This window comes from Coturnix japonica, chromosome W, assembly GCF_054131305.1.
Source record: "Coturnix japonica strain WE chromosome W, WE-NBRP24, whole genome shotgun sequence".
NCBI classification, from domain to species: Eukaryota; Metazoa; Chordata; class Aves; order Galliformes; family Phasianidae; genus Coturnix; species Coturnix japonica.
Window position 1 is genome coordinate 3,097,412 of NC_140701.1, and position 18,382 is coordinate 3,115,793.

The following is an 18,382-nucleotide window of genomic DNA, read 5'->3' on the forward strand; positions in this document are numbered from 1 at the left end:
GCTGAACTGGATGTTCAAAGGACAGGTTCCCTCCAGCCATCATGCTACCGATGTCACCTGGAGCAAGTGGATTACGCTGATTACACAGCGAGCGCGAATGGGAAACCTCAATCGTCCAGGAATCCTAGAGGTAATCATGGACTGGCCTGAAGATAAAAAGTTTGGAACATCACCAGCAGAAGAGGTATCACGTGCTAAAGAGGCCCCACCATACAACGAATTACCAGAAAATGAAAAGAAATATGCCCTATTCACTGACGGATCATGTCGCATTGTAGGGAAGCATCGCAAATGGAAAGCTGCTGTGTGGAGCCCCACACGACAGGTTGCAGAGGCCACTGAAGGTAAGGGAGAATCAAGTCAGTTTGCAGAGGTAAAAGCTGTCCAGCTGGCCTTAGATGTTGCTGAACGGGAGAGGTGGCCAATGCTGTATCTTTATACTGACTCATGGATGGTGGCAAATGCCTTATGGGGGTGGTTACAGCGGTGGGAACAAAATAACTGGCAACGGAGGGGAAAATCTGTTTGGGCCGCTGAACTATGGAAGGACATTGCTTCCCGAACAAAGAATATGGTTGTAAAGGTGCGTCATGTGGATGCACATGTGCCCAAAAGTCGGGCTACTGAAGAACAACAAAACAACCATCAGGTAGATAAAGCTGCCAAAATTGAGGTGGCTCAAATTGACTTGGACTGGCAGAATAAGGGTGAATTATTTCTAGCTCGATGGGCTCATGAGACCTCAGGCCATCAAGGAAGAGACGCAACATATAAGTGGGCCAAAGACCGAGGGGTGGACTTAACCATGGACGCTATTGCGCAGATTATTCATGATTGTGAAACATGTGCCATAATTAAACAAGCCAGAAGGATGAAACCTCTCTGGGAGGAAGGGCGATGGCAAAAGTATAAATATGGGGAGGCGTGGCAGGTTGATTATATCACCTTGCCACGATCTCGCAGTGGTAAGTGTTATGTACTCACTATGGTAGAGGCAACCACTGGGTGGCTTGAAACATACGCAGTACCCCATGCAACTGCTCGAAACACCATATTAGGTCTTGAGAAACAAGTCTTGTGGCGACATGGCACCCCAGAAAGAATTGAATCTGATAATGGGACACATTTCAAAAATTCTCTTATAAATACTTGGGCCAAAGATCATGGCATTGAGTGGATTTATCATATTCCCTACCATGCACCAGCTTCTGGTAAAATTGAACGATATAATGGGTTGTTGAAAACTATGTTGAAAGCAATGGGTGGTGGAACATTTAAGCACTGGGAGAAGAATCTGGCAGAAGCCACTTGGTTGGTCAATACTAGAGGATCTGTCAATCGTGATGGTCCTAGTCAATCTAGCCCCCTACACACTGTAGAAGGAGATAAGGTCCCTGTTATACATGTAAAGAACATGTTGGGAAAAGCTGTTTGGGTCCTTCCAGCTTCTGGAAAGGGCAAACCTATCCGTGGAACTGTCTTTGCCCAGGGACCTGGGTGCACTTGGTGGGTAATGCAGAAGGATGGGGATGTTCAATGTGTGCCACAAGGGAATTTGATGCTGGGGGAGTGCAGTCAATAATTTTATGTATCTATATATATATATATATGTTTGCATGTGTAGTGTATTTTAGTTATTATAGTTGTACATTTAGTTATGTTACATGCAATTCTACTATTTAGCTATCACAATTTTACATACGTGTATATATATGTATATATATGTATATATTAACCATGATGTAATAATGTAGAATAAGGGGTGGAATGTCATGGTTTTGTAATTTTGTAATTTTGCTATCAGTATTCCACATCATAACATCATGTCAAGTATGGATACTTCTGTTGAATGTGCAGTCCACAGAAGAAGACTACATATCCCAGAGAACAACAGGAGTAACAATAAGTCACGGGACCAGGACTCTATATAATCTCGTTCCCAGGCTGGAGTGCCCTCCTTCTTCTCTCGAACTTCTCGGAGAGTGGGAAGCGTTCCAGCCGTGTCGCCTAGAGTTCACAGTAGGCCTCTCGGTTTTCGGAGACTCTCTCTCTCTGTTTCGTTCGATTTTGTTAGCCTTAATTATATTATATTGTGTTATCTTGTATTTCGATATCATATTTAGTAAAATAAGTTTTTCCTCCTTAGATTGTCGCTGTTTTATCCCACTCCCCTTTTCCCCCTCCTTTCCGGGCCCCGGGGGGGGGGCGTGGGGTGGCTTCCCCTGTCACGGGCATAGGTAAATCTAAGTAACCCGTGACATCTATGCAGACAGTTGTTATTTCTTTTAATCAATTCTGTATTCTGCACACGTTCTTCTCAAGCTAAAATGAAGGCAGATAAGTAACGTGTTTGCAATGCATGAACAAACCTATTCAACACCTTGTCTCTAAGCTAACAAGCAGAGTTTGATGAGCACATAAGTATTTCATGCCCATCCAGACACAACCGGCCTGAGGAGCAAGCTGATGGCTGTCAGCTACAGGCAGACCTAGCTTAGTACTGCATTTCTTACAGCAACAACTGTTGCTTTCAGTCACTGAATATACCAAGGCCAATTGCTATGCCAGGCACATTTATGGCATCAGTGAACAAGTAATGCATTAAAAATTGTAATAGACAGGAGCCATCTATTCTTTTAAAACTAGGTGACCAAAGAAGAACAGTCCCTCTAGAGTCAAGCTGTGAAGAACTAATAGCATCAATCAATATCACATAGATAGATTACTTCTCTGCCCTAAGACCATCTTGTGACCATTTGGTGCTCCTAATTAAGCCCTCTTGATGGCTTTTTTGTCTGAGCCATGTGACATTTTGTGATAGGAGTTACTGCTAGTGTTCCCTTCACCCTACACCAAAGTAGGAGGTATCCATTCTCAGGGAATCATGCAGGCTTCCTCTGGATTTGATGCTCAGAGACAGCCCCAGAACTTTTTAAATCTTAGCTTAGCTCTCATCCAATAATGTTCATCAAACAGTGCAACTTGTCCTTTGGGGATGCCTTTGTTCTGCATCAACCAGTTCCAACGGAGTCTTCTTGGCTTGTTTTAGAACAGTTTTTCAACAGATAAAGCCAGGGTCTTTGAATTACAAAGTGAAATTGCAGAATGCATGATTCTCAACCAAACAGAACGGGAGGTGGGATGCAGGGTGAATACCTGAGCCAACACCACCTGCAAGCAATCCTTCAATATCTTAGGAATCTCTAGCCATCCCAAATCCAGTGTTGTGCTTGATCTATCATCTCTGCTGAGTTTTTAGCTAGCTGATGGTGAGCATCATGATGGTGATGGGTGAGCAGTCAGACTAGAGGGTCTTAATCAACCTTAAGGATCCTGTGATTAGAGGAACGTGAATGTGCTGTTAAAGGTCACAAGCGCTGCACTGCAGCATGAGCATACACAGCGAAAGGTTTTCAGTAGAGCTTCGGTTCATAAATGAGGACTGGGTTATGGAAAATAGGCTCAAGAAATAAACCAGAAAACAGATCTTAACGCCAGGTTCTGTGAATGCAGCCAGCTGAATTTCACAGATATTGAATTTCAATGACAATTTCTTGTGTTATTTTACCCTCCAGCTCCACCCTGAACAGGAACATGTCAGTGACAAGCATTACTCCTCCAGGCTTGACCTGACAGTGCTTTACTTGCACTATGAGCTAATGGCTGTGCTTACAGCACCTCAGGGAGACACCTCAGAGATCACAATATCCTTCGGGTACAGCAGGAGACACTCAACTCTCCAAATGTGGAGTTTAATTTGTCAAAAGAGGAGACAGGATTCCCATGCTAAGAACTTAGGACCATTTCAGTCATCGGTTTAAAGATGATGTAAGTGCTGAGGCAATAGATGAACTAGAAGAATGAAGCCCAGATGTCAGGGCTCAAGTCGTGACTCCAGCCCCAGCTGCAGCTAAGGCTGTCTTGAATTCATCACAACACAGTTACATTATTTGCTCATACTGTGGATTTGCATAGGAACAACAGGAAGGTCAGAATTGCTTCAATAGAGCTATGCAATCTTTGTCCTAAATACTGGAAACCCACAGGGTTGGACAAATCAAATGAATTAAGTCTGAAGTGCTTTACATGGATTGTGATCCCATGTTTGCCTCACAAACTTACCTGAGACTTTCCAATCAAAAATCAGAGTGTCATCTCCAGTTTTGCAGATGTATGTTTCCTCATCTTCTTTCGTTACAGGTGAAGCCAGAAGATTTTGCAGTTTCCCTTTATCTTCCATTTTGAACTTGTTACTAGTCATGATTTCTTTGCCATTTTTGTACCACTTCACCAGGACATTGCAAACAAATTGAGCCTAAAAGATGGAGATATCATTCAGGACCGAAAAGAAAAAAAGAATTCCTTTATGGAAATTAATTGGAGCTCAAAAGTTAGATGATGAAACTGGCCCCTATTAACACACACTGGAATAATTGACTTCAAAGATTCAAAATCTCACCACTGTCTTAGCCAAAAGTTTAAGCCTAAGGCCATGGTCCTATTTTACTGCGGGTAATGGAGTTTGTTTTCCAACTTCTTGTTAACATATCATTTCAAAACAGCGCACACAGCTGAGTTGGGTCTGTTGAGACAGCGCAGTCAGAGCTGCTAAAATCAAGTCCGGATTTTGCATGCATTTGTTCTGCAGTTCCAAGAACACGCATGTATAACACAAATTCAACAACATTCTACAGAACGCCTGTCTTTTAGGAGCTCGAGAGCCAGCTGATGGACACTGGGATCACTGAGATCCTGTCAATACATTTAACTCCATCCTATCATACAGTCAAATTTCATTCATTTTTTCAGGAACTGTCTCTTATCATTGTAGTCCCCTCACCACTGCTGGATGTGAGCCCAGCCACACAAAAGCAGGTGCTGGTTTTCACTGCAGATACTGCAGGAAGGAGAAACAGCCTCCGGACTGGACCAGCTGAGCGTGGCCCTACCAGGATTTGCTCCAAAGGTCTTATTACCTTCCTGATGAAATACATGGGGGTCCTCCTTTGATTCCAACCCCAACCCACCCCACCATGCCCCCTGATAACATCCATCAGGGCCACATCTCCACAGTTCCTGAACACCTCCAGGGATCCCACCACCTCCCTGAGCAGCCTGTGCCGGTTAATTCTGGGGGCAGACCTGCCAGTATGAAATATTATGCTAACGTGACAAAGAGAGAGAAGAAAAGCAAAATTAAGACTAGCTGACAAGCCTTGGCAGGAAGTTCTGCTCTCCATCAATTTAGTCCCTGTGACTCTTCACAGGTCTCTTCTACATTTTGGATCACTGCAACAAAAAGAGCTGTTGACATCATCTCTCATGGCCACCCTGAGAGAAGAGCAGGAAGGCTGGGATGCTCTTTTTCCTATCTTTCCCTTGACTTCCTCTATATCTTAGGGACGAATCACAGGACAGAACACAGAAATCAAATGGCTCTACAAAGCAGATTGGCCAGTTCAAGTCAAAACAGCCACTGAAAACACCCCAGATGCTGTCTGACAACAGCTGGACTGTCGGGGAGTCAGGTGAATGCAGTCTGCTGGCCCTGGGCAGGAAGAGGACAGCCCAGACTGTCACATACCTTTCACTGAAAGCTGATAGAGCATTTTATCCCCCTCACAGATGCACTGACAACTTCCAGCATCATCCATTGAGACGCTGTGAATTTTCAGGGTGTGTTTCTTCCCCACAATGTGCAGTTCCTATTTTTCACTGGCCTTGAGCTCCTTCCCATCCTTCATCCACTCCACAGTAGCGCCTGTGTCTGAAAGCTCAGCCTGCAGTTTGGCTTCCTCACGCAGCCGAGCGCAGATCTTTTCTACATCTTTGCTCTTATTGGTAAATCTCACTGCAGCACCTGTCAGGAGCAAAGGCCTCGTTATTTCAATTGATATCAGGCTAACGTGGTCAATGTTTGCTGCAACATCTCTGAAAAAGTATCACCTTCTGTTCCTGCACTCATCATTGTGTCAGTGCTGAGCAATTCAAGATATTTCATTTGGTCTTCTTGCCGGATTTACTAAGTAAAAATCAACCAAACATCTCCTTCTACTGATTAAGAATGCTCTAAACATGCTTCTGCAGAGGTTTCCACCCAATGACAAACAGGTCCTCCCATCATGAATGTTTATTTGTTCTATTTTGTCATGCAAAGCTGATTGACAGAGATATTATTGGAATGATTGCTCCCCTACTTCTAAACTATTCCAGTGCAATCAGAAAGGCTGTCTGAACCTGGAGCTGAAAGTACTGCTCTATGGTGATGCAGTGGTAAACCTGCTGACTGAATGCACTGGCCAGTAGCTGTGAACTGCAGACATTCATCAGCTGGCATGAAGCAATCTGGTTCAGATACCAAGCAGCTGGGTAGACTGGCTTACCCTACACTCAGTGCTATCATGTTTAGGTCATTACCAGGACTCACATCAGTCCATGGGATGCAATTTCAGGTATTTGGTACAGGCAGTGAATGCCTGCAGCCCCAGTTCTAATCATCAGATCACAGCAACTATGCCTTGACTGTAAGAGGAAAGGAGAAGGATCAAAGCAAACACCTCTCACTCTCAACTTGCTGCTGACATCAACATTTTCGGCAACAAATTTCACTTCTGCTCCACCATCATTCTTGGTGATGTTCTTTATGATTAGGCTGTGAGAAGTTTGGGTTCTCTTGATGATGCAGGTCTCGCTTTCCTGTAAGACTTTACCACTGAGGTACCAAGTGCTGCAACACATTGTTGTAAGATCAGTAGTAAACATGGCATCCCCTCCAGGTACAGCTTCACCAGTTGTTAGGGGGGATTTCACAACCAGGACTGGTCCTGAGGAAGAACATGGAATGCTCTTTAGATGCAAGTCTGGTATCTCATTTAGAGATGGAAGATTAAATCATGGGTACATTTCTACTTCTCCCTTTGCATGAGTGCTAGAAGAAGCACTTCTGTGCTTAAGATCTGTTATAGAAAGTTCTGCCTCTTGCACATGTGAGATATCAAAAGATAAGGATATTCACGTCTCTGTCACAGAAACAGAACTTGTATCACTTTAGTGGTAGCTGGAGGTTGATAGGAGATAGGAGAACTAGGAATAAAGGAAAGCCTTTGGTGTGTTAATGCACTGCTATCCTTAAAGTCAAATGAAACATCTTTAGGGAACCAACACAGCTGCTCAGCACACACTGACCCATTTCCATTGGGGTTTTTGTGCTTACCAAGGTGCACGCTTCCTGGGAATTCCAGATACAGGCTCTATCCATGTGCATTGACTGCAGACACTCGGAACTGATCATCAGCCTCTTCAGACAGATTGCTCACCGTGAACTCTGGGACGGGGACATGAGACTCGTGGCACCTCACCCACGTGAAGCCAGTTAGTTTATTGCCTTCCACAATGTAGCCATCGATTGGAATGGGGCGGTGCATCTTCGGAGGGGACCATGCCAGCGTCACTGAGGTTTCTGTTTTATTTTTCACCACGGGGTCAGCTGGGGGCTGGGTGGGAGGTTTTCTGGGAGCTGAACAGAAATAAATACAGAAATATTAGCATAAGGTCACGTAGGCTGGAAAAGACCTTCAAGATCAGCAGACTCAACTTTCAGCATGACCTACTGAGTCCCACCATTAACTACTGTGCTACCTGAGGACATACATGACAAGCTTATTCCTGCAGGTATTTGCATAGTGAATATATTCACCCTCTGGTTGCTTTGGAACATTTTAGAGGTTAAAATCCCATCAGACTTTTTCACTGTGTGCAGCCACTGATACAGGCAGGAGGCTGGGAGTTACCTGATGGGCTCTAGTTACAGACTACTGACACAGTAAAGGATTGATTTCATTTCATTTTGGCCATCAAAAAGTTTGGAGTCTGGTTTAAGTCATCCATCTAGACTCCAATTATAATCATATGGAGAACAGCGCATTTAGGAGAACTCATCTCATCTTAATAAACCTGAATGAAATCACAGAATCATAGGATCACGGGAGGGCTTGGGTTGGAAGAAACCTTCAAGATCATTAAGTTCTAAACACCCTGCCATGGGCTGGCTGCCCACTAACCAGCTCAGGCTGCCCATCACCCATCCAACCTCGCCTTCAACACCAAGGACAGGCACCCACAGCTTCTCTGGGCAGCCTGAAATGGAAGCAATGAGCCACATGTTGAAGATACTCAAACATTCATGACTGTAGAGAGAGCCAAATACTCCATACATATTGCCTGCCTGGTCAATGGTATTAAAATGCCAACAACAGACTCATCCAGCTCATGGAAAATGGTGTGAACAAGGCGTACAGGATTCTTCCAGCAGCGAGTTAGATCTGCAAAGTGTAAAAATAGGAAATCTCAATGCAATGCAATTTTCCCTCATAACATAAATAGACACATAACTGTTTTGGGGTGCACTGTTACCAGCCTGTCAGTTGCTGTTGGTCAGAGCTAGATTCCAAAGGTCCCACTAACATAGCATGAAGCTGAAAGCTAGACGCTGGAATCAGATCTCCTGACCTTACCATCAGAAACGGAGATGTCATATTTTGCTCAGAGGTGCCTGCTTGTAGGAGGGACAGCTTCCGAGCTTTTTCTGCTCCAGGAACCAGCTCCAGCTTCAGGATTTAAACAGCAGTCAGAAATTAAACTGAGCTTTGTCACCTCCATCAAACAGAAGGAGTGGTTGGGTGGTACAGCTTTCCAAATCACTTAGAAACTGGCACAACAATCAGATGCCTACCTTTTCTTTTTGAACTTGTTAATACATAGAGCTTAATAGCATCAGAATGCCCCAAGCACTTCAGATAACACGACAGCTGTAAACCCTTCTTTAAGGATTCCTTTGTTTAACCACTGAGTAACTGTAATTCAGTGGTGCTGGTGGGAGAAGGGAAGTCCTAATCTTCCCAGATGGTGAATAGAGCTGATGTTCACATGCAGACTGGTGCTGCAGCACAGCCAGAAACCACTCATTTGGGAAACACAGCACCAAGAAAATAATGGGAATAGCTTCATAAAATCAGGCAGCTTCACCCAAATTTCATGTCAGGTCCATTATTCTTCCTATTTTCAGGAAGAAAGGTTTTCCCTTTTTCTTGTAGTTTCATTTTCTTTTCCTTTCATGCAAGCAGCTTTGTAGCTTAAAAAATTGTTTTCTAATCACCTCCTGGTGTGGACAAATCACACAGGTTTGACTCCATGTTTTACATAGTTAGCATTTTATATTTGTTCCAGTATGGAACTGTACAGCCATAGAATGGCCTGGGTTGAAAAGGATCTCAAAGATCATCCAGTTCCAACCCCCTGCTATGTGCAGGGTCGCCAACCACCAGACCAGGCTGCCCAGAGCCACAATCCAGCCTTTCCTCATAGGAGAGCTGCTCCAACCCTCTGATCATCACAGTGGCCCCTCCTCTGGACCCACCCCAACAGCACCACAACCTTATTGTCCACAGAAAGCATATAACCCTCATTCAATTGCCCTTCCACTCAGCTTAGAGCACTGCTAAAACCAGCATCTTCACCTTAGCTCATCACACTGCTGCAGTTCCTTTTACAAGGATTTCACTGGCAAAAATTAAATCAAAGCCATCACAAGGGATTTAGCACAGTTACGTGTTACTGGCTACGAGAGCTGTCAGCACAGTCACCTGTCAGGCTTTGCTGCTGTTCTCTTTATGTAGAGGCACAACAAGGTTCAGACACCTCACAGTGCAATTCTCACTTGGACTGTAAAGAAAAAGGAGGCTTGAAAAGCAGCGTGTGGAAAACAAAGAAACAAGAATTAGAACAACAGTGGGGCCATGGCACTTGTAGGAATTGTTCTGCCTTTAACAGCAGAGCTTTTCAAGAAGTATGAGGGCATTGCAAACCAGACCAGTTTGGACAGATTAACAACTGCAAGTAGTGGGTTCCAAAATTCCAGACATGAAATCAAAGATAGAAAAACTCTTCACATTTTCATCTCTCAATTTTTCGTACATTGTGCATTACAGTGCAAACAAGTCTTCACATACAACTTGGAAGCTAAAGACAAGTCTGACAAAACAGACTGCACAAAAATGATGGATAATTAACAGAGCAAATTGCTCTTTCAAAAACAGAGTTTATGTCTTCTGGTCATAACACTTCAGAAGCCTCAGAGGCTTCTTCTCCTTTGTATATTTTCATTAATCTTAGATTTTGTTTTCATTCAATGTGACCTCACTAAACAAATATTGTCTAAGACCATGAGTATCACATAAATGTGCAGATCTCAAGCTGCTCACTTATCTAGTACCCTTGGCATGATGCTTTATTTTCCTCAGCTGATCATCTAGATTGTGCCTGTTGATTGTGCAACAACAGCCTGTTGGTCTCGATTACCTGTGAGAGGCTCTAACTTTGGCCAGGAAAAATCATTTGAGGATAAGTAATTCTCTTGGAATCAGTAAGGCAGTCTTCCCATTCTTTCTTACCAGCACCCATCTTACATGTTAATAAAGGATTCTGGAAATCAGTTTGAAGATCAAGAAACAATTCAGTTCAAGCATATGCAATCACAGGATTTGTACGTCACCTGCAAAAGTCATTTTATTCTATCCACAATCTCATCCTACATGCAGTTCCTTAGAGGGTTCCTTAGGCACACCAACCCCATGCTCCTATTACAGACCCTTGCATAAGACAGGTGATATACCTACAAGATTATCTACAGCTTAGACTATGAAAACAGGGAGTCTAGCTAGAGAAAATTATCTACCTGTGCTTCTGAGCAATCTGTTAACCACTCTCATACAGTTCAGGCCATTCCAAACAAGATGCAATGACATGTCAGCCACAGAAACAGCTTGATTTTAAGGAGTTTGTTTGGACAAGCCCCTGTTGCATACGGTGGTCAAACATGCATTACTTGGGGGCACAATGTATTTGATTTAACAGATACTCTTACCTTTGGCTTTGCACAGAGTCCAAAGTCTATCAGCTTCAAATTGTCAATCAGCAGATTTTCCCGGTGGATGAGAAAGCAGTCAGGAATGATTTCCACCCAAATGCCCAAGGAAACATCTTTTCTCTTCTCTTATTTCCTGCTGTGGACAGTGGTTCCCAGTCTACTCAAAGCTTGCTCGCTCTCGCTGTCTCAGAGATCTTCACTGACTGCTGGCAAGTTCCCATCTTCCAATATCCCAGGTGGGAAATACTAGCTTGTATCTGTTGGAAAGGACCTGGGGACTAGGAGGACAAGTGGTGAGAGACCACAGGCTGAATGCAAGCCAGCAGTGTGCTCTGACAGAAAAGAAGTACAACAAGATCATCAGCTGCATTAAAAAGCAGCACAACCAGACCAGGACAAGTCATTCCTGCTTCAACACTCATTGCACCACATCTACAATACTGTATCTGGTTTTTGGCCAGGAAGGATAACAACCTGAAACAAACTCTGAAGCAAGTTCTATGGATGACCTCCAGCCTGTGCAGGGGGCTGAAGCTCCCACTCAGAGAAGAGAAGCTGGGGAGAAAGATGTTTGTTCAGGGTGCAGAGGAACCTCATGGCAGCTTCTCAATGCCTACGGGGTGGGGAGAGGGGGTGCGTATGCAGATTGACTGAGGCTCTGGCCAGCAGGTCACGATGGGATTGTGACAGGAAACAGTCATACACCTAAACAGCAGACTAGATAGAAGGAAATAGCTTTCCAAGCACTGAACATATTACCCAGAGAGAACATGCAGCCTCATCCCTCGCAGAAAGTGATGATGAGAGTGGGAAAAGCTCTTGAGAAACTTGGTCTCACGATTCCCAGAGCAGCAGGTTCAGGCACAAATCTCTACAAGTCACCTCCACACCCAGTTCCTGTCCAAGCCCATAAATCCATCAGCTTCTCAGCTGGAAGCCAGTTGCTTCTAAAACATACAGACAATGATTCATTTTTCAGAGGGGAAAGGTTCCTTAGATAGAGGGATTTCATAAGATGCCTAGGAAAATGCTCGTGCTGTAATGATTTGCTTTACTGAGTGATACCAGCAGCTTAAAAAATGCCAAGCTCTAACCTATTGGTGAGGAAATATTCAAGCCTTCCAGTACCTAACCTGTGCTTCAAGACTTCAGTGACAGAAAATCCATTGGATGGGGCCAGAGGAATGCATCTCACCCCATACCCTCTGTACAGCCACCATTTGTTTAAAGGATCACTCTTCCTTGAGGCACAAAACTAGAGCAGGTTACACAACAGACTGACACCACAAGGGCTTCTCTCGAGATACAAACTGCAGCAAAGAGCATCACAAAAATGTGAAACCAACACTCAGATCAGATCTGTGTCTCTGCTCCGCTCATTAGGAGCATCATGTTTTACTCCCCTTTCAGAGGAAGATACTTCTTCAAGGATAACAAAATCCAGCTCAGCTACAGAACACAGTACCACATAGCAATAAATATCTAACATTTCCTGTAGGGAAAGAATCCTAAGCACAAGTTATTGTCTGAGTTTCAGCTGGGACTGAATTATCTTCTTCAGTGTCTGATATAATACTACGTTTTCATTCTAGAGAAACAATGGAGATAGCGCAGTGATGCTTACAGTTGCTGCCAGGCAGCGTTGTACAGAGCCACAGTCAATCTCAGCTGAGAGCCCAAGGAAGTGAGAAGGAACAGAACTAGGACAGCTGACTTAAACTGGCCAAAGGATATTCCATACTATATGACATATTGTGGAAGGAGTTTTGAAGGGGGTATAACTTCATGTCAATCTCTTCCACTACTAGGAGGCTAACTGGACACTGATTGGTAGGTGGTGAGCAATTGCTTTTGCATTCATCATAACTATTATCCTTTTCTCTATCTCAGTACATAATTCTATCTCAACCCATGAGTTCTACTTTGTGTTACTTCTCCCCCCTTCAGTTCTCTCCTGCAATCCACTGGAATGGAGTGGAGTACTGTAACTCTCTCTGCCAACAGAAAAATCAAAACACATTCATTATTATTTATGGAAGACTGACTGCAGTTCAGGCTCACTGGTTTGAGGTCTCTGGGCATAACCCTGACTGTGAACAGAAGCAATTGCTGAAACAGTCTGTCAAAAAAAGACTGGAGCTTCCTCTTCCAAAAGGCGGTCCTTAGAAACAATGCAATCAAACAGCTTCCCTGTAAGATAAGGTTATCTGAAAATGCATTTAGAGAGTATCAGAGAAAGATAAGTAAGAAAGACAGCACAGAAAGCAGAAACTATTTCTTACCTCTATGACTATAAATATTTCTTTGATGTCTCTCTTACGTGATCCAATGGGCAAACATGTTGATGACTTCAGTTCTTCATGGCATCAATTTCTGTTTTAGCATGAGGCAAGTCATCCTTAAGAGACCATAAAAGCAAGCGATGAAATCGCTAACTACTGTGACATACCAGGTACCACATCTGACTGCTGTGGAACAGAACAAGCACATATGGGACAGTACACAATTCAACATCAACTCAGCAATGACTGACATCACTCCCATAGAAATTCTGAAACAGAGCTGTGAAAAATGAAAAGTAAAACATTCAGCATTTTCATTGGCATTTTGGTAAAGTTGCTGTAATAATGTAACAATAATGTAATGTAATGTAATGATGTAATAACTTCCTCCATTTTAAAGCCAGAGAATTCTGCCCTCTGAACAACCAGCAACAAGATTTGTGGTGCTCTGTTAAACTTTTTCCAGCTCTACAGCATCTTTCAAAAGGCAATGGGACCAGTAGGCTGCATTCGTATGTACCATCCCACCTGCCCCCGTGTTCTTGAGAACTCCACAACTCCAACAGAAGATATTATCATATTTAAATGCCTTTTGGCTTACCCCTACAGTAACTTTCTCCATGATTTTTAGTGCAAATTTTTCACCAGACAGAAGATGCCGCCCGAGTTTTACCTTGGCAAAACCACCTACAAATCAAAACACAGATGCTTAAAGTTGAGTGTGAATTCTTCTCTAATATAATATTACAATTTCCAACTGGTTTAAAAAACGAATTTCAAATTTATACAAATGAAACCTGACTTAGAGAACTGACAAGAGCTGTTAATCTATTCTCAGATTAATTCTAGAGTGGTGAGACAGAATGTTAGGCGTGCTGTTTCTGTACAAAGATGACACTTACCCGTTCCAACTGTTTCATGGAATTCCTAGTACTTGAGAATTTCCTCGTAGTCACTGACAGACATCCTGAATGTGCAAGAACTGAAGATCCTCCAAGCACGTGCAATGAGGAAGTGCCAGCAGTGTTCACATCCTACTTAGGACATATTCTTAGAGGCAGAAGGGACACTCGTGGCAGATCCAGCAATGCTCATCTTCTCACCAACGTGCATCCCCCTCTCACCCAGCAACAACAAAACACAGTGCATGAAGCTGGCTTCACTTAGGTTAACAATATGGAACATCCCTCAGGGCTTTGTGCCACAGAGCAGTAGCAGGGCTGGTCTACAGCTTGAGGAAGCAGTGGAAGCCTTTCCCTGTATGGTTACAGTGTCCCTGCACGCACCCCACAGCCAGAGCGTTGCAAGCTGAGCTGTCTTGATGTTTCTTGTACTCATCCCAATCTCTGCGAATGAAAACTCAGAATTCAGTCAAGGCGTTGATTGAGCACGAGCGTGCCTTTATTCAATAGGAAAAAGGAGGGGGTGTGAGGTCTGGAGGAAAGATGGGACTCATTCTCTGTTGTCTGACGAGAGTTTCTCAGAAGTCGTGCTGTTGCCCGGAGCCTGGGACTCTTGGCCTGATTCTACCTCCCCCTCCAAGATGTTTGGCTTCTCCTCTGTAATGCTGACCTGAGCCTGCATGGTTGTGCTGCTGTCGGGGCACTCGTGCTGTGCTTGGGCTGGGCTGTCCTCGAAAGGCACTCGGTTCAGGCTGGTGCCTGAGGAGTCTGGCAGGCTCAGGTCAGCAGCTTCAACAGGTATGGGATGAACGAGAGCTTCAACGATGATGGCATTCTTCTCTTTATAACTGATGTTATACGGAAGGCTTTCATCTGAACTGCAGCATCCTGTGCTTAGTAACAGTTCTTCATTGATGGAATCACAGGATGCTGCATCGTAACATGCCTGGCGTCTTGGAGATATACAAGGGCTCGGGTCACCTAGGAAGGAGTAGACGCACAGCAGTTAGTGTCAAAGTTTCACAAGATGAATCATGAAACAGGTTCTTGACATTTGGCTATGCAGTGATGGTGGGCAGAAGCAAATAGGCTTCTAGCAACAGTGTCACTGCCTTGAAAGTGATCCTCGTGCAGGTCCAGCTCTTGTGTTGACAAGAGACTCATTTGGGAAAGACAGGAGTCAACTGAAGATGTCAGGCACAGGCTTGAATGCCAGAAGGATGTACAAGCCCACTGAAAGCATGAATTCTACCTGTGTTGCTGACAAGCAGTGATTTGAAAGCTGGATTTGCATGCTTACCTGCCAGGACCAAGACTTCAGCTTCAGAGGGCTCCCTGGCACTGCTCTGCAGTTGGCGTTTGGCCACAGGGGATGGTTTGCCCAGGCAGAAGCAGGAACACCAACTGCAAGCTGCTGACTCTGCCCTCTTACTGGGAGAACTCATTCTGCAGAGAAAACAGAGCATGCTGTCAGTCGTGGTGCAGGGTGAGGGAAGAGCTGCACCGAACCCTTGCCAATAGTTGCCTGTTCCTGGCAATGCCTGGTTTCTGCTGAAACACAGCTTAGAAAAGCGCTCTGTTTCAAACAGCAGAGGATGCTTCCATTCCTACAGCTCAGCCCTCAAGTCCTGTTGGCTAAATACCTCTCAACGATGTCAAGCAGGGACATGGATCCCGAGAATGTTGGAGGCTCAGGCTGCTTCGCTCTCCTGGGGCAGGCCTTCAACAGGGAACGAAGGCAGGAGATGAACTTGCCCCGTTTCTTTGGCTCTGCGCAACAAAACAAAAAAACAAGTTCATTTCAGCCCTGGCTCGGTTGGACGAGGCCGAGTGCAACACATTCAACAGAACACGTAACAACAGAAAGCATGTTCCCAACAAAGACACGCAAGAACGGATTTTCCCCATCCCTGGAGGTGCCCAAGGAGCTTAATGCAGTTCTCTTTCTAAGCTTGCTCAACTCGGGCATTAATGAACCCCCTGAAAGCCACGTTCAGACCCCATTTTACTAACCCGCATTGTCAAATGTAAAATACGCACCTGGCTTTGGCAATGAATGTAGGATGGACTCGGGCAGCTTTCCCCTGATGAGTTCCACGCACTCACCAGGGAAAAAACCAACCTGTAATAAGAACAAAAAGACAGGTGGGCATTAGCCCAAGCCCAGAGCCAAAGGGAAGGTCCTCTGACACCGACACAGGGCAACTGTTTGCATCCAGAAGCCATCCTGTGCAGGCAGAGCAGCTCCAACCGGAGATTCCCGACTCTACTGAAGCTGTGCTCTCTAGTCAAAAATGTGTGCCTACCTCAAAGCCACGCTTGCCTCTCCAAAAGGGGCTCATCTCCTTTGGTGGCATATCAACAACGCACACGATCTCTCCAACCTGCAAAAGATTGAAACATCAATCCCAGCTTCAGCACAGCTAAAACAAAAGCCTTCTTCTACGACACAAAATATGAGAGTATTCCCGAGGCGTTCACACTCTATACTAATTCTGTGCACAACAACAAGGAACGCCTGGAACTGCTTACCTCCAGAGAGAGCTCATCCGGCCCCTGGGCGACGTGGCTCCTAATAACATGGGCTGCCGCAATCGCTGGTACGTTTAAAGATGACATAGCACGCACCAGCTGCGGCTCCCGCATGTTATCAGCCTGCAAAACAGAGCACAGGCCGTGGTCAGGAGATGAGGACAAACCAGGAGGATTTCAAGGTGAGGAGCACATCTGCAAAGAAAGCTGCAGCAAATGCGCTCCGTCCTTATCAGGAGCACTTCAGAAGGAGCTGCACGTCTCATCACAGTTATTTCCCTTTCTGGCGTGCATTGCCAGGCCATGCAAAGATGCATCTCTCTCTACCCAGACTAATCAGCAATGGCACTGGCACAGTGGCCAGGCCCTTTTTGGCCCATTCTTTCCTGCAGGAGAGTACACCTGCAGCTCCTTCTAATGGCTCAACACAGGGAAAAAAGACCGGCCAGAGCTTCATACTGTACCTCCGTTGCCGCCAACTCAGGCTCACGGCTGATCCCACTGCACGCAGCACCCATCACAGCAAGTGTGAACAGCTGGAACAGAGCAGAAACACACTTCTGTTTTCTCTATTCACACAGCACAGTATGGACAGACTTCTTCAGAGCTACCCACGCATACCCTGCGGCAAAACCATGCGGGGGGACAAAACATGGCACGTACCTGGCAGTGAGATCACCTCAAGCTATCTGCAGCAGTTCCTTGTCGCTTTGCTCGGATGAAATGAGAGCAAAAGCTGCACCGAGGCAGTGGGCGGAGGGTGAGGAGAGGAGAGAGAAAGAGCAGGTCAGTGAGCAGGGCTAAGACAGTCATGGAATAACACACACAGCACAACTGTCCCACCCACTTGCTGCAAGACATGCTGAGTCTCAGGCTACGTGATGCCTGTCCGCCCAGCAACTTTACAATGCTTCCACTACTGAGCAAAGACAATGGAAGAAGCACGGGACAGGTGCCAACTTTACTGATACCCCCTTTGGAACGTGTGTACCGGGGAAAATTACGTCTGATGGTCAAGAGTAAGCAATACGGTGCTGTGAGCTCAAACAGCCAGCAGTTCTCAACACCTCACTGCCCACCCATCCATCCCACGTCAGCTCAGCTTACCTACAAGCTGCTGCACACGACGGTGAGAAGAAAAAGCACTAAAGATACTAACTAAAGCCACTAACTAAAGGCACTAACTAACTAACGGCACTAACTAACTAAAGGCACTAACTAACTAACGGAACTAACTAACTAACGGCACTAACTAACAACAGTAACTAACTAACAACAGTAACTAACTAACAACGCTAACTAACAACACTAACTAACTAACAAAACTAACTAACTAACAAAACTAACTAACGGCACAAAAGGCACAAGAACAACAAGACAACCAACCACTCCGACCACTAGCTCACCCACAAAGGAACACAGAACGCACCGCTCCTCCCCTCATTCCAGCCGCTTATGACATCACCAACGGCCAACAGCCTGGTCCACCATGACCCCCCACAAGGCGGGGAGCCAAGACCACGTGGTCACATCTGATTCCAACACGGCACCACAACATTCCAGGACTCAGTGTGGGCTTGGAATTCTATCCTGGTGTGGCAGCGCAATGGGAGGTGTTAGGGCACAGCTGAAGAGCTGACAGACAACGGACGTTTCCAAAGGAGGGTGCCAGATTAACTCTCAGCATTCTCTTGCGGGGCTCTTAGGAATGCTTCAAACCCATTTTCACTGCCTAGCTCATT

The 18,382-nt window shown here is 45.0% G+C and overlaps 1 protein-coding gene and 2 long non-coding RNA genes across 3 annotated transcripts; all 3 read right to left on the minus strand.

The window, feature by feature from the left end:
• Positions 1-11,575: 11,575 nt before the first annotated feature.
• LOC146754238 (uncharacterized) lies at positions 11,576-13,291 on the minus strand. The gene is made up of 2 exons (XR_014939039.1): positions 13,207-13,291; positions 11,576-11,871 (listed from the first exon to the last, which is right to left on the minus strand). It is a non-coding gene; the product is annotated as an uncharacterized LOC146754238 (long non-coding RNA).
• A 2,431-nt stretch (positions 13,292-15,722) lies between these two features.
• Positions 15,723-16,475, minus strand: LOC146754239 (rho GTPase-activating protein 32-like). Its single transcript, XM_085527752.1, has 3 exons — positions 16,415-16,475; positions 16,149-16,230; positions 15,723-15,878 (listed from the first exon to the last, which is right to left on the minus strand). Exons 1-3 carry the CDS (start codon positions 16,463-16,465, stop codon positions 15,730-15,732), a joined length of 282 nt encoding a protein of 93 aa, XP_085383878.1. The 5' UTR covers positions 16,466-16,475; the 3' UTR covers positions 15,723-15,729.
• A 188-nt stretch (positions 16,476-16,663) lies between these two features.
• Positions 16,664-17,335, minus strand: LOC146754240 (uncharacterized). The gene is made up of 3 exons (XR_014938866.1): positions 17,304-17,335; positions 17,105-17,176; positions 16,664-16,763 (listed from the first exon to the last, which is right to left on the minus strand). It is a non-coding gene; the product is annotated as an uncharacterized LOC146754240 (long non-coding RNA).
• Between the last annotated feature and the right edge of the window lie 1,047 nt (positions 17,336-18,382).

Excerpts from the sequence above, each read along its gene's own strand:
- LOC146754239 (XM_085527752.1), bottom strand. The coding sequence starts at position 16,465 with ATGCCACCAAAGGAGATGAGCCCCTTTTGGAGAGGCAAGCGTGGCTTT. Across the intron at positions 16,231-16,414 it reads GAGGCAAGCGTGGCTTTGAG|GTTGGTTTTTTCCCTGGTGA; the intron begins GTAGGCACACAT and ends TTCTTATTACAG. Across the intron at positions 15,879-16,148 it reads ACATTCATTGCCAAAGCCAG|AGCCAAAGAAACGGGGCAAG; the intron begins GTGCGTATTTTA and ends TTTGTTGCGCAG.